Below are 14,777 nucleotides of genomic sequence, written 5' to 3' on the forward strand. Positions count from 1 at the left end.
TAGGTGCAGAGAGGTCTTTGCAGAATAAAGTGGAAGTACCATAAGAATCTGTGTGCCTAAGGCTAAGTACAGTCAGAAAGCCTGAGGCTGAATCAATTCAAACTTCACAGATTAGTATAAGGTGCATAAATTGAACCAATAAGCAGGTGAACAGACATTCACTTTTGATTCTAGAAATGCAGCCACATGCCTGTGGTGACCCAGACTAGAAGCCAGTATTAGGGAAGCTAGAGCATGCCTCCCTTCTTGGCTGGAGCATACAGTTTGGCCCAAGGCTAGCCTGCCCACCCTGTGAGGGATGGTTTGTGGGGGAGGTACAAAGCATCTTGGGATGCTGGGAGACTGTGAGTTAGCTTGAACTTGGAGGGGATCTGGGACAGAAGTTCAATAAACAGATTTAACTTAAATCAGTTAAGTCTGATACTATATCCATCAACATTTATCTTAAACCAGTTTCAGCCATTTTGAAAGAGGTTTATGTGCATTAAATTTCTGTTGTGTTACAGATTTGAACTGGTTTCTGATGACTTATATCAGTTTATGTGTAATTTCTGTCCTTAGCCTAAGTGATTTTTAGGAGGATTTTGTGAGGTTGTTTTAAAGACAAGTAGAGAGTTGGGTCATTTTAGATTACTCTTTGTGATTTAGATGCTTATTTTCTGCCTTGGTCTTATTTAGTTGCATTAGAGGTCAGTTAAATCTGACCCTATCCTTCACACTTTAATCTAGCTGTGTGTAATTGATGCTGTGAGGAAGAACCAAAAAAAGCCTCAGCCAATTTTGGCATCAACTGAAAAAAAACATTTCTTGACACAAAAACCAAACAATCTGACCCACAGAATCCTAAAAACACAGCACTTAAATGACAGTTAAAGAGACTGAGGGAAGGGCAGTAAGGCAGATCAAGAGACTCAAGACTCCTGGGCAAGCATTTCAGTGAATTGTACATGAGGAGGAATACAGACTAATCAGTTTCAATTAGTGGATGGGTGCTCAGGATGAATCAGCTCCCCAGTCCCTCTGACTGGCCAGTGGGAAGGAGAAACCTTTGACAATTCCTACATTACACATTGTGACTTCACCCCCCTCCTTCTGTTGGCTATTCTTCACCCACGGTGCAATCATTTTCCCACTTGAGAAAGTGCACTGGAGGGAATGTGCGTGGCCCCAGTGTGGAAGACAAAAGGATTAGAAAGAGAGAGAACTCAAGCAGAGTCCCTTGGGCTTGCTCTCTTTCTTCCACATGTGCCCATGGCCCGTAGGCATGCACTTTTTTAGATTTCAAGTTTGGGGAGGAATTCTTTCCTTAGAATTTGTTTTATGGTCAAAGAAAAGTTGTTTCTTCATCAACATATGGATGCCTGATTCCCTTTCTCACCATTTGTAACACTGAAACCTTCTTAAATGGTTATCTAAGCTAAGTAACATCTATTGCAAAGCTAAGGTTACACTTCTTTGTTTATCCACAATGTTAAAGAAGCGAGACAATGGATGTTTTGGCAGATCAAGCTTCCCATTCAGAAACTGAACTGATAGAGCCAGGAGAAGAATTGAGGTAATCCTTGTGGTTTTGTGCCAGGCTAGTTGTACCTTTCCCCTGATTTTTAGTGTGTTCAGTTTATAATCACCATTATGTATCTTATTGTAGTGTTTGCTTGCTAGGAGCTGTAGATGTAGGTTGTTGGTGGTCAGTATTATTCTGAAGGAGTCTGTGGGAAATCCAATTACCACCTCATGGAAGGCATGAACAGACATTCATTTTAATGACTCTTTATCAAAGCATGTGGCTAAGTTTTCAGCCCTAGAGAAAACTTTGCTTTGTCTCAATACAGTCTTTTAGAAGTTTAATGCTGTTAATAACATAAGACTCTTCATAATGAGTTTGCCTCTGGTAGGTCTCTCTCTTTGAATACTAATTAAAATTTGGCTTTTTGTTACATTTAATCACCATTGACTCCTTCTTCTTCTTAACTAATTTCATTGAAAAATATAGGACTTAGTTATAGGTAGTGGCTTAAAAATTCCATTTCCACTTAGGTTAATGCTGTACAATTCTGTGGTAATTCCATTGTTGCTGGAGGGGTGTCAAGTTATAACAGAATCGATGTATAAAATTCATTTTTTAAAATTTCTTATTGATAGTTTTATGTAAGGGTACTGTTATCCAAGTTATTCCTCTTTTCCTATTTGGCTGTTTTGAAACACTGCAAAGTAAGATTATGACATTAAGTGGTGATGGTCAGTTTATGGTATGAATTTTATGATGAGTGTGCCTGGGATAATCCAGAAGATCCTTTCTAGTGCTGTTCTTAAAATACAAATGTGCTACAGAAACCAAGTAAAGATTTAAGTAGAAATTAACTTAAGTCCTTCTAACAATTTTATTCTGTATCTTAATGGAGTAACTTGTTTTTAAACTGCCTGTTAACTTTGGCCAATCCTCTTTGTGTCAATTCTCTATTTTTTCCTCCTTCCGTCATTATGTTGGTGCCATAATTTAGGTTAAAAGAAGGGAAACTATTTTAAAGAAAATCTTTAGGTTTACTTTGAATCAGTGTATTTTTGTTAACTAAACTTTCTGCTGTTCTATTCCAAGAGCCAAATATTTTATAGCCTATGATTCCACAGTATTTCTAACAGCACAAATGTTAGAAATAAATGCATTCTCACCCTGGGTTAGTTGGGCTGTACACCTCTTCATCAATCAGAAATTTGTCTGCTTCAATTGTATGAAGCCATCCTTAGTTCATGGCCTATATCCATGACCTTTTTGCTGAAGTTAACTATTACAGCTGATATCAATAGACTATAATTAGAACGTATTGAGGTTGTCATAATTTACCGTGGGCCTTATTCTGCAAACCTTTGCTTAAGCGAGTAGTATTATTAAAGTTGATGTAGTCCGTAAGAGCTACTGAGCTACTCATGTGAGTGAGAATTCAGAATCAGGCATTTTATTAACTTTAACTAGGATTAATTTGTAATCAAATTTATATTTTTATTAGAGAATTGGTGCACTAATTAAGAAAACAATACTTTTTTTTACCCAGAAATTGCACAATAACAGGCTATAGCATGTATAATCATTACTGAGACATTGAAAACATTTCAGCCCATTTATCAATAGTTTGAATCTGTATGTTATCAAGAAGCGAACTCAGAAAAGTTGTTCAAAATGTATTTAACAATGATTTTTCTCCAAACCAGTACCCATAATGCAGCATATTTTATAACTAATAGAAAAGCTAAAGGTCAACTGAGATGCTTTTTGACTAACATTACAGGAATTGTGAAGCAGCAGATAGACAGCCATATCAAAGATCCAGATCAACAGAACAACGTCCTGTATTAGAGCGGACCAACTCCCGCTCCCGATCCACAGAGCGTCCTGACTCAAACCTCATGAGGTCGATGCCTTCATTAATGACTGGAAGATCAGCCCCTCCTTCACCTGCCTTATCGAGGTGAAACAGACAAATCAATCAGACTAATCCCCTTCTGCCCCACCAACTCACCATTTTATTTTCCCAGTAGCTAATTGGTATCGCCTTCCATCCTTGGCTGATCACTAGTAGCAGTAGATACTAACCTTGTCAGTGCCAACACACTATTTATATTCAGCTGTGGATATAATGGTGTGGCTGCCATTGTAATTTGTTTACTAACAGTATTTAACTACATTTGTTTTGTGATTTCTCATTTATCAGGAATCCTGGGTGGTTTCCCACATAAAGCACTTCATAACTATCATATTCTTCTCTTACAGAACGAAAAATTGTTTGTGTCCATTAGACATCGCTTATGGAACAACCATCATAACATTAAATGAAACTATTTTTTTTAAAAAAAGTTTCTTTAAATGGATTGTACTAACTTTGTGTTAACCACCATTTTCTCTGACTACATTTTACTGTGCCATAGTCTGTTTTGTTTCTGTTTTGAGTATTTTTATTGATGAAGTATGTAATAATTTCTGTAAGTTAACATTAGTAAAAGTAAAGATTATACAGATATATATATGGAGTTAATTTGGTTGAGTAGGAAGTTGAATTAAACTTATTCTAGTACCATGAAATGTGCTTTTTTGTTTTCTGAAAGTGAATTATATTCAGCCCCTAATCCTGATGTCATTCCTCTATTTTTGTTATTTCACTTTTACCTAGTCAGGCTCAAGGAATTCATTGTTTATTCAAAAGGAGCTTACCTGAGTATAAACTGAGGAAAGATATTACAATTTGGCTTATAGATGGTTTTGTTCATACGTGTGCAATATATTCATGTATGCATGAATATTCACATGAAGACAATATGCAGATTTAGCTATATATACATCTATCTTATTGATGTTGAGTTTTATTTTGGCTTTTTTCAAACAGAAATTTCTCTTTTTAATCAGGTCTTTGTGTGAAAAAAGACAACAGTTTCACTACAGTATCGCAAGCGCACCAAAAGCAATCTTATTTTTATCAACTCTCATGGGTATCTAACAATGAATGGGGCTTTTAATGGCCATGGTTTGTTTTGATGTGTGTCCTGTAGGTCACATCCCCGAACTGGGTCTGTCCAGACAAGCCCATCAAGCACTCCAGTAGCAGGACGAAGAGGCAGGCAGTTACCCCAGCTCCCACCGAAAGGGACAATGGAGAGAAGTAAGTGTGTTTTCATTTAATGTGACTCAGAATTGCTAGGGGAGTTAAAAAATGAAGGGAGGATTGGTTATGATTTACTGTTGAGGGAATAGAACTTAAAATTCTTCTTTGGATCATTTCAGGAGTTCCAGTTGTTTTGTATTTTATATTGTCATTTGATACTTTTAGTCTGTTTCATCATCTCTTACTGTCTTAAATGATACTAATATATATTATCAAAGCAACACAATAAACAGAGACCAAAATGTATTCTGTACTGACTCAATCCTGTTCCTACTCTATTAATTTCAGTATGAGCCAGAGAAAGTCCTATACATATTGTTTAGCATTTTATTAATAAAATTCTTACTATACTGGAAGTTAACAGCATAGCAGAATCTTTTGCAGGGTCAGGATCAATGTGTGTTAGCTGATAAGTAAAAAGCATGTGCACAGTAAATAAAAATCACCCAAAACACAGGGTGATTATCAAATGCACAAATATGGTACTGCCTCCTGAAACAATAAGGAACAATTAAAAAGGGTAATTAAAAAAATGCCAGTAAGATATTTGGTGATGCACATTGTACTGAACCTGTCATTGCTTTTATTTTCAATGAAAACCTCATTCAGTCAGGGGAAAAAATAATATTACAGAGTCTTATAAATTGTAGAAATAATTTTTTTTGCCATCAAATGTGATTTCATCTTTTCTATTTATAGTACTTAAATGTGCTTTGCAAAACCCACCAATGACCATATTCACTGGTTTTTTCATACAAAGATGCATATTGTACCTTTTATAAAATTTCAGTTGTTTTTAACCCCTGTGCTTTGGTTCCCTTTTTTGTTTTATTTTTATTTTCCCTAGACAATGGAGACAAGGAGATAGAACCTTTTGAAGGTCTGTACATAAAGGAGGGTTTGTTTTCTGCTGGAAAGTCTTTTTGGGAGACTATATAAGCAAAAAATAAATCCAACTGCAATTGATGTTGCTTGGTTGCATAGACTTGTTTTAGATCAGCAGAAGGATTTTTGTGATAATTTTCAGTTCTGTATTAAACAAATTTTACAGTGGTTTCTCCTAAAAACTTACAACTTTGCTTTAGAAAACAATATGTAGATATGGTCCTGACTCAAGAAGATACATATATACCTGACTTTAAGCTCATGAGTAGATACACTGAAATATGAGAGGACTTAAATACATGGAATCATACCTTACTGAATCAGGGGTAATATATTACGGTATATTATGATATACTGTTCTATATTGTAATAGGGAGCTCTCCATATTCTATTAAATTAGCCCCTAATCCTGCACAAATTTACATATGTGTATGTTTACTTCTGTTAGTTGTCCAATTGAAGGCAACTTGACAACTCACCTACAAGATGTTAAATGTAAAGGGCCAAATCCCATTAGGCACCTAAATGGCACTTTGGCATATAAGTGTCTAAAGTTCAATCTACTCCACCCTGCTTGAGTCCCCCTAAAAATGTTAATATGAAATCTCCTTCTCCTTTTCACTGTTTGTTTTTTTTGACTTAGTGTAAGGGCTAAGATGAAGGTGCATTCCAAAGTGAGTGTGCTAAGGTTTCATTAAGGAATTGAACATACTGGAATAGGATCTCACTTAGAGACCTTAATGACTGATGCACTAGCACTTTGGTTAAGTATCTATATTGCTGCTTTCATGATCAAGAATTTCTGCACATATTTAAATTTAAGCACTTTGAGTAATCCTTTTAACTTCAGTGTGGTGACTCAGTGTGCTTAATGATATGCATATATGTAAGGATGTTAGGCATACATGTAAGTTTTTACAAGATGCCTTACTGTGTGCTGCAAAGAGCAATACACCGTTATTTTGTTGTCTAAAGTAATTGCTGAGCTTTTTGTCACACCCACTGGTGCTAGAAGTAAATAATTCTTGAATCAGGGTAGATGTGTTTTAAAAAGTCATTCTTTTTTCTTTGAGAATTAATCTCAAATGCATATGGGATAAAAAAAAGGAATACCAATTGCATTAACCCCATCTAAGTTCCTTCATGATGAACTAAAAGATATCAATTGCAGTCCTTGTTTATGTCACTGAAGGTTTATATGTAGTATTACTGTACCTGTCTCATCAGATTTTTTTATTTAGTGCTTATGGTCCTTATATCAATTTGGAATTAGAATTTCATTAATAAAGAAAACGGTGTTTTCTGGGATCATCTTCCTATGATGCACTTTTCTGCATCGAGTTTTGTGTTGTGTAAGTGCTTATATTAAATGTAATCTGGACATGCCAGGAGATACTCCAATATACTAACATAGGCTAAGTACAGACATTCAAAAAGCTTGAGGTGCAATTAATTTAAGTTACACTGTTTTCTGTAAGTGGCATAGGCTAGATCAGTAGTGAACAGAATGCACATTCATCCCTTGGTGGGGGGGCATACAGGCTGCCTGCACTAGCCAAGGCCAGCACGTTGGGGGCAGTCCTGCACATCTCCCAGCAGGCCCTGCAGGCTTCCTGGGCTGCCAGAGACTACTGGGCACAGCCAAGCAGCCAGGCCACTGTTGATTGACTGCTGAGAATGGGCGAACATTTCCCCTTCCCCCTGCTGCATTACCTGTCAACCACAGGCATCTGTCAGCTGCAGGCTGGCAGCACGGGGGAGGGGAAAAGGGTGGCATTAGTGTCCCTGCATGAACCCCATCACAAAGCACCACATGATGTATACACAAACCTGACACTAAGTCCAGGAGAGCCCCTGCGAGCAGGTGCAGATCTGTGAGGCTGCTAGGCATGGGCAAGCAATTCCTCCCACCCTGCCACCCATCCCCTCACCACTGCACTACCTGCCTGCAAGATGACATGGCAGAGGGAGGGGGAATGCTCGCCTGCGCCCAATAGCCCAGCCAGGCTCCATGGGGTCACGTCCACTCATGGGGGTTTTCCTGGGCTTAGTGTCAGGTCTGCATTTACATTGGGGGTACTTTGTGATGGGGTGAGGGTAGTACTAGTGTGCCTCCCAGGGCAGGGGCAGCAGGTGTCTGAAAAGGAGCCTAGGAAGCCAGTGGACAGTGACCTAACTTGAATAAATAGGGGAACTGGGAGTAAAGTTTGATGCACCAGTCAGTCTAACCTAAATTGATCATGTTTGAGTGCACATCAATCCAGGTCTATTTTAGACCAGGGTCTGCCATTTTTAGACTGGGGTATGTGCACCAAACTTCTGTTTTATTATGGGTTTAGACTGGTTTTCAATAACTTAGACTGATAAAAGTGCAATGTCTGTACCTGGCCATAACGTTTGTTGCCGTTGATCACTATGCTTATACATTTTATTATTTTCCCCTACCTTATGTGTGTCTTACCTGTTTAGATTGTAAGTCCTTCGGGGCAGTGATTGTCTCTTGTTTCATGTTTGTACAGTGCCTAACATGACGGAGCCCTGCTCCTAGTCATCTCCATGAAAATCATGATAAATATTTGTAACATACTGTATTTAGGAGAAATCTAGATTTCCTAAATGTGGTAAGTACTGTTGTTACATGAGAAGTCAAATTGTTGGTATAAAAACTTAAAGAGCTATTTGATTACTGTACAGGAAGCTACAAAGTAGATTTTCATAAAATCTGGTTTCCAGAAAGCTGTAAAATGCATAGATATCAGATTTTACTATGCAAGCAAAGTATGATTACATGCTCAAGTCAGAATGGCTAAACGTATAGCACCATAATTTTTGTGCATATTTTCTTTTTGTAATTTGTGAAGAAAAGTGTAATATTATTAAATGAAATCCATATAATAAATATAAAGGTATTAATTTTATAAACTATAATTCATATTTCATAATGTTCAGCCATGGAATCTTAGACTCAGTCTTCTATATAGTTTTCTTTTATATGTCATGAGTAGCTGACATTCTATTCATGAACCAAGTATGCCCATTGATTGGCTCATTCTGTTCTTCTCTGGGGTGGTCACTGCTTGTTCAGAGGCCATACTCCTGACAAATTACAGTGAGTGGTAAGTAAGCTCTGCCAATGACTCAGCAAAGGTGCATTTTCTGTATTGTCATTCTTTGTGATTGGACTGGAGAGGAAGATTGCATTCTCAAAAATATAGTATGCATTTGTAATTATAAGTATAAAAGGGGCTCGTGGTATCTGCATCAACTTAACTTAAAACTAGTGGAACCTTAAATATCAACTAAAGTCAGCAAGTTACTTAATTAACATAACTGAACAGAAAATTGAGGTAAGAGAACAAAGTTAAAGAAAAATAGAAAATAATGCCTGAAACTGGATGGGTATTCCATATATTATTTATTTAACATTATATTTATTGTGAAAGTGCTATAAAGCAGTCAAGGCTCAGAAATTTGCGTTAGGGGCTATACTGACCTCTAGAAAAATACCATCCTGCATTTACCCTGTAACCATTGTAGATACATTTGCTTACATCAGTAGGGCTATTCAGAACACACAAAGATAGACACATGCATAAATTTTGGTATTGATTAGTGTGGCTTATTATCCGTATAGGAGCCCCACTGAAATAAGTTGCCCAACTGGGGGGAAAGGAAGAGTCCAGCATGTAGCTATCCAGACAAGTTACATATTTTTGATGAAAAAGCAACTCTTTAGGTTTATCTCAAACAAAAATTCAGTTTAATAGAAGAAACTTAGATCTTTCTTTTTTGTCTTACAATTACACTGTTTTCATTAGGTATAAAATAAAGCCACCCTCAGAAGAACAACAATTATAGATTCTTTAGTTTGAACTTATTTTCTTTCCTGAGAGGGTAGATTATCTCCGTCATACTACTGTATATAACCCAGTAGCAATTCTGTCATTTTAGCTGCTGGTTGGACTAAAATGACCAGAAATTCTAAAGCCAATGGGGCAGACAAGGGCCAGTCTCTCTCGCCTTTCCATCCTACTGGATCTTAGGAAAAGTATTGTTTTCTGTGTAGCCTGGTTATGTCACCTTGCTCGGGTCACCTGACCCCCCAGTTATCTTTCCTGCTTGGTGCAGGGGGTTGGACCTGATGGTCTTCCAAAGTCCCTTCTGGCCTTACAATCTGTGAAGCTATGAATGTCATAGCCCAAAAAGTGATTGCAGAAGTGCCAGGAAGCTGTAACAGGAGGAGATTCCTGATAAACATATAGACCCCATGGATCCTAAGGTATCCATCAAGTTGATGGTGGCGAGTGTTAATTTTTCTATGGCAGTAGTCATATCCCGCAAAGCAGACAATGAAATGGACTATACCCAAAGTATACTCTTCACTGCATGTTTTTTTGGTGGGGCTTCTTCCTCTTCAGCCAAACTCCACAGCTTCTTTTTTTCTTTTTAAAGGAAAAGACATTCTGGCCCAGAGTTACTTCTTAAACTGATTTTAAGAGCTGCTAATGTAAATTCAATCATTTAAACTAGAAAGACTTAGGGTAATAAGTACTTTAATTTCTACTTACTCGGTATAGCCTCTTTCAGTACCCACATTATTGTAATTATCTATTTAGTTAGGACAACATCCATAGTACTATAGGCATCTTATTCATTCAGGATGGAATTGCTGCTGCTGCTGAGAGCTCCATAATCAGACAAAGAAACAAAAATTAGAGATGAGGGAGCAGCAAGGTAGGACTTCTTTCATGCAAGTCATTTAGATTTATTCTAAGTGGCAGGTTAATAGCGGTCTTTAAAGAATGACTTAAATGTGAATGGGAAGGAGACAAACTTTCTCATGTCTGAAGAATACCATACTAGAAGTTCTAGGGTTCTAATGGAAAGTAAAGGAGCTGTTTGTAAACATAGGCCTTTGCTATGCATTACATATATTATGCAATTAACTGGTTAATTGTGCAATCAGTTTAGACCAGCCACTCATGTAAATGAATTATCATACCATTAAATGACTATCCAGCTATAAAAAGAGCCAACCAGCTATAAAGTTAGTACTTGAAACTGTGTAACAACTTTATGGTGTCCAGACAAGCACGGCCATGTTAACACACCACACATTCAGTTGTTCACCACACTGCAAGGGAGCAGCACAGAAGATCGAAAAAACCTGTGGAGAAAAATGTGGAGCAGCACATGTATGGGCAGTGTGCACTGCTCAAAAGTAGAGCTGGGTCGCCCATAGCCACACTCTGGCTGCCAGCCAGGCTCTGCACAGTGGACTCATGGAGCCATGTTGTGGCTGGCCCCAGCCTCCCCTTCTGCCCTGAGGTACCTTGCTGTGTGCCAAAGCATGCATGGCATGGGTGTCTCCATGGCAAGGTGCACCACTGCTAGGTGTCCCTGGGGAACCAAATGTTCACACCACATGTGGATGCGGCCTATAGCTGATTTCTATCCAGCTTTAATTTGAAAATGTAGTAGGGCCCTGAGGCTCCTTTAGTTTTAGTCCAGTCCTCAGAATTGTGCCATGATTACAACGGGTTGCCCTCTAACAGGAAGCTTTGATGCAAACGCCTGAAGGTAACTTCCTCAGCACAGTTGCGCACAAATAGAGAGTCTGAAGAAACTACTTGGCCCAAGTTAAAAAACATCCTGGATTGGAACCATAGTAAAAATTTCCAGATTTGGGCAAATATGTGTTGATTCAAGAGATTATGTTACGAGGTTGCAGTTTTTTATTTCCTTGGGAAGGCTGGTATAAGGCAGGTTTGCTATGGCCTAAGTAAATGTTGCTTTTAGACAGTGCTGCCTCTGGGCCTGTGCCAGGGTCCATTCTAGCAGTTGGGGTTTTCATAAGCAGAAAGCCATACAATTTTTTGTTGCCCTATACTATAAACTGGAGAAAATCAATGGCTGACTAAATTTACCATGCTTACAACCTCATCATGCTAATAAGCCAGCTTGCTGAAAGTCTGCTGAGTATGCTGAAACATACCAGGCTGCTCTGTGTAGGTTTTTAACTGAAGCAGAAGCAGGTTAGTTATGTTCTTCTAATGCTGTAGGCAGTATAATTTGCACTGACTCAGCAGTCCTAATTGGCTGCTGGTTGGGGAGTTAGTGTGCAAAAAATAGCTTGGTATGCTTGAGCAGATTGCTGCCTGGTATGGTAAAGCTGTGGTGCTGACATGCCCTACAGGTGCGTTTCCACCAGACTAACTAACCCAGTATAGCTAACACAGCTATATTGTTTCCAGTATTGCAGGTAATTTTTTCAGAGCTATCCTGTGTATCCCGCACAACATTGCATTGTTTAAACAGGGTGTGCCCTAAATATCTAACTTTGGAAAAATGGATATTTTTGGTTTTATTTATATAATTTTCAAAGTCATTTTCAGGGTGGAATGTAGAAAAACACTTTCTTTCTTTCCTTCCTTCCTTCCTTCATCTGTTATATGTATTTTTTACTGGTTAGAGACATGAATGATGTTTTCCATTTACTTCATTTTAAAAATATCTTTATGTTATTTTAGAGCTGGAGATTTTGCCTTATATATTTAACCCAGTATTTTTCCTGAGTTTTAGCTATATGCACCCTTTTAGTGTTAAATAGCACCTGTTGTTTGCACTGAATTGGAAATAGACCTCCTAAATTTTTGTGTGGCTATTAGAGTTGAAGAAAGCACATTAATGTTAGGATATTAGCTATTGTGTGAGGGTTACATAAGAAAAAGAAAAGGTTTTTCATTATACATGGCTACAATGTTTTCCTTGATTCTAATTGGTACCGGCTAAGTTCACTAAAACTACTTTTGAACACCAGCCTTCCCAGTCTCCTACATTTTAGTCTTGCATAGTATACTCAATGTTAGCAATAAGGCTTCCAATTTTGAACCACTTTTAAGTAGTAACTGCATTGTGTATGCTCTTTGCCTTTTACTGATTTTTTTTCATTTTTAGTGAAAATAGTTCAGCTGTTTCTGATAATGAAATGAGTAAAAAATAAGTAGTTTCTCAGTTAGTAAAATATTTCCAAACTGTTTCTGTGTAGAGCTCTAGAAATTCTAGAAGTTGTGGGAAGACAGTCCTGGAATCAAATCCTTTTGAAGTCTTTAGAAAAATCTACTCACAGATTCATGCAAGATGTGAGCATTCACACATGCTCCAAATCACTTGTAATAAAGAAGCTGCTGAAATTTTTGAAGGTTCCGGTTACATTCTGTCTTCTTTATTAGTTCTTTAGATGCTGTCTCTGGATTAAGGAAACTGAATTCTCTCTGTGTTAAGCACAGATCAGAAACTCCAAACAAGATGCAGTGCTTTTAGGTATTTCTCTGGCTTAGAGAAAGGTGCACTAGATTGGGAACCTAGAAGAGTTTCAGTCTTCCCATTGTTTGAAATTATTTCTTATCATTTTACAGACTCCATTACTGTGTAAAGATTTAGACTTCTCCTTTAACAATATCAGATCTGCATTTTACACAAAGGGCAACAGAGATTGCCTAGAGTCAGTTCTGGTGGAAACAAGACCAGCATACAGGACAGAGCTTCACTGCCTTTAAGAGTGAATATACTAAATATTAATAGGATAGCCACTGAACAATCCCCAGTAGTGAGGAACTGAACTCTGGATTTCTAATTCCAAACTTTTTTTTTCTGTTGAGCAAATATTTATATAGAATACTGATAATAAGTGTGTTGCATCCCATGGTGTGGTTTGTGAATCCTTTAACTCAGTATATACAGTTCTATACTGTGGATTTAAAGGTGCAGGTTTCTAATTCTGTTAATGACCAGTACTGGAAGCAGGGCATTAATATGATTTAATATATTACATTTTCTGGGATCTTTTTCATTTGCTCTTAAAAACACTGGAAAATTACATATTTAAAAGAACATTAAGATTGTTAAGTAAAGAGCATGGAAGTTAGGAAACAGAAGTGGTAAACTTGTCTATTCTCCTTTAATTTGTCTTGCTTGCACATGTGCACAAAGATACCATCTTTAAGTTAACAATCACATACTTTTTGGGACAAGTCATGTCAAGGCTTGTCTACACTTTGACAACTACTCTGGAAATAACTATTCTGGAATAAAAGTGCCAACAGATGAGGTTAATCTGGGATAGTTAATTAGGAATGACTCTATGTATAGATAGCCCTCATTCTTTCTGGGTCTCAATTCCATAGTTTCATAGTAGGTAGGGTCAGAAGGGACCTGAGCAGATCATCGAGTCCGACCCTCTGCCATGGTGGGAAAGAGTACTGAGGTCAAATGACCACAGCAAGGTGTCCATCTAGCCTCCTCTTAAACACCCCCAGGCCAGCACCACTTCTCTTGGACGTTGGACCGTGAAGTAGCGCCTCCTGATATCTAGCCTAAATCTATCCTCTGCCAGCTTGTGACCATTATTCCTAGTCGCTCCTGGTAGCGTTTGAGGGAATAGGGACTCCCCCAGTGCCTGCTGGTCCCCTCTGACTAGTTTGTAACAGGCCGCTGGATTCCCCGCTCAGCTTTTTCTTGTGGAGGCTGAACAGGTTCAGGTCCCATAGCCTCTCCTCGTAGGGCCTGCCCTGCTGCCCCCTGATCGTGCGAGTGGCCCTCCTCTGGACCGTCTCCATGTTGTCCATATCCTTCTTGAAGTGCGGCGCCAGAACTGGATGCAATACTCCAGCTGCGGCCTGACCAGTGCTGCATAGAGGGGGAATATCACCTCCTTGGATCTGCTCGAGATGCATCTGTGGATGCAGTCTGAAGTCTGTAAAACAAGCATTATAGAACTACCCTACCTCACATGCATGTTGTAAGGATAAATATATGGAAGGCAGTAAGATGCTCAGATTCTACAATGATTGGGGACCATATACATACCAGGCTGGTTAGTGAAGAAGAGAAGCGTTGCAAGATTAGTTGAGAGAACGCGTGTTTCAGATTGGATCAGTAACACTGGAGAGCTGGGTTCTGTTTTTGGTTCTGCCACGGACATTCTTATATGATGTGGAGTAAGAAAATAGTAATGAGAGACTTGGAAGTAAGATCTCTGACAACCTGAATGGTGTTTTCTGACCATAAGGTGCTTGCTGTACAATATTAATTTTTCATAGTTGCATAGTTTCTAGGGTTGGAAAGACCTGAGCAGATCATCTACTCCGACCCCCTGCCATGGCAGGAAAGAATATTGGGGTCAAATGACCCCAGCAAGATGTTCATCTAACCTCCTCTTAAACACCCCCAGGGTAGGAG

General features: G+C 38.4%; 1 protein-coding gene across 1 annotated transcript in view; it reads left to right on the forward strand.

The window, feature by feature from the left end:
- Window positions 1-14,777, forward strand: part of RIMS2 (regulating synaptic membrane exocytosis 2) — an 867,608-nt gene that overhangs the window by 622,148 nt on the left and 230,683 nt on the right. Inside the window, exons 24-25 of the mRNA XM_019551690.1 lie at window positions 3,285-3,464; window positions 4,540-4,649. Of these exons, the coding sequence (XP_019407235.1) occupies window positions 3,285-3,464; window positions 4,540-4,649 (290 nt within the window). The remainder of the gene's footprint in view (window positions 1-3,284; window positions 3,465-4,539; window positions 4,650-14,777) is intronic.

Source organism: Crocodylus porosus, unplaced genomic scaffold (assembly GCF_001723895.1).
Source record: "Crocodylus porosus isolate Cpor-Errol unplaced genomic scaffold, CroPor_comp1, whole genome shotgun sequence".
Lineage (NCBI taxonomy): Eukaryota > Metazoa > Chordata > Crocodylia > Crocodylidae > Crocodylus > Crocodylus porosus.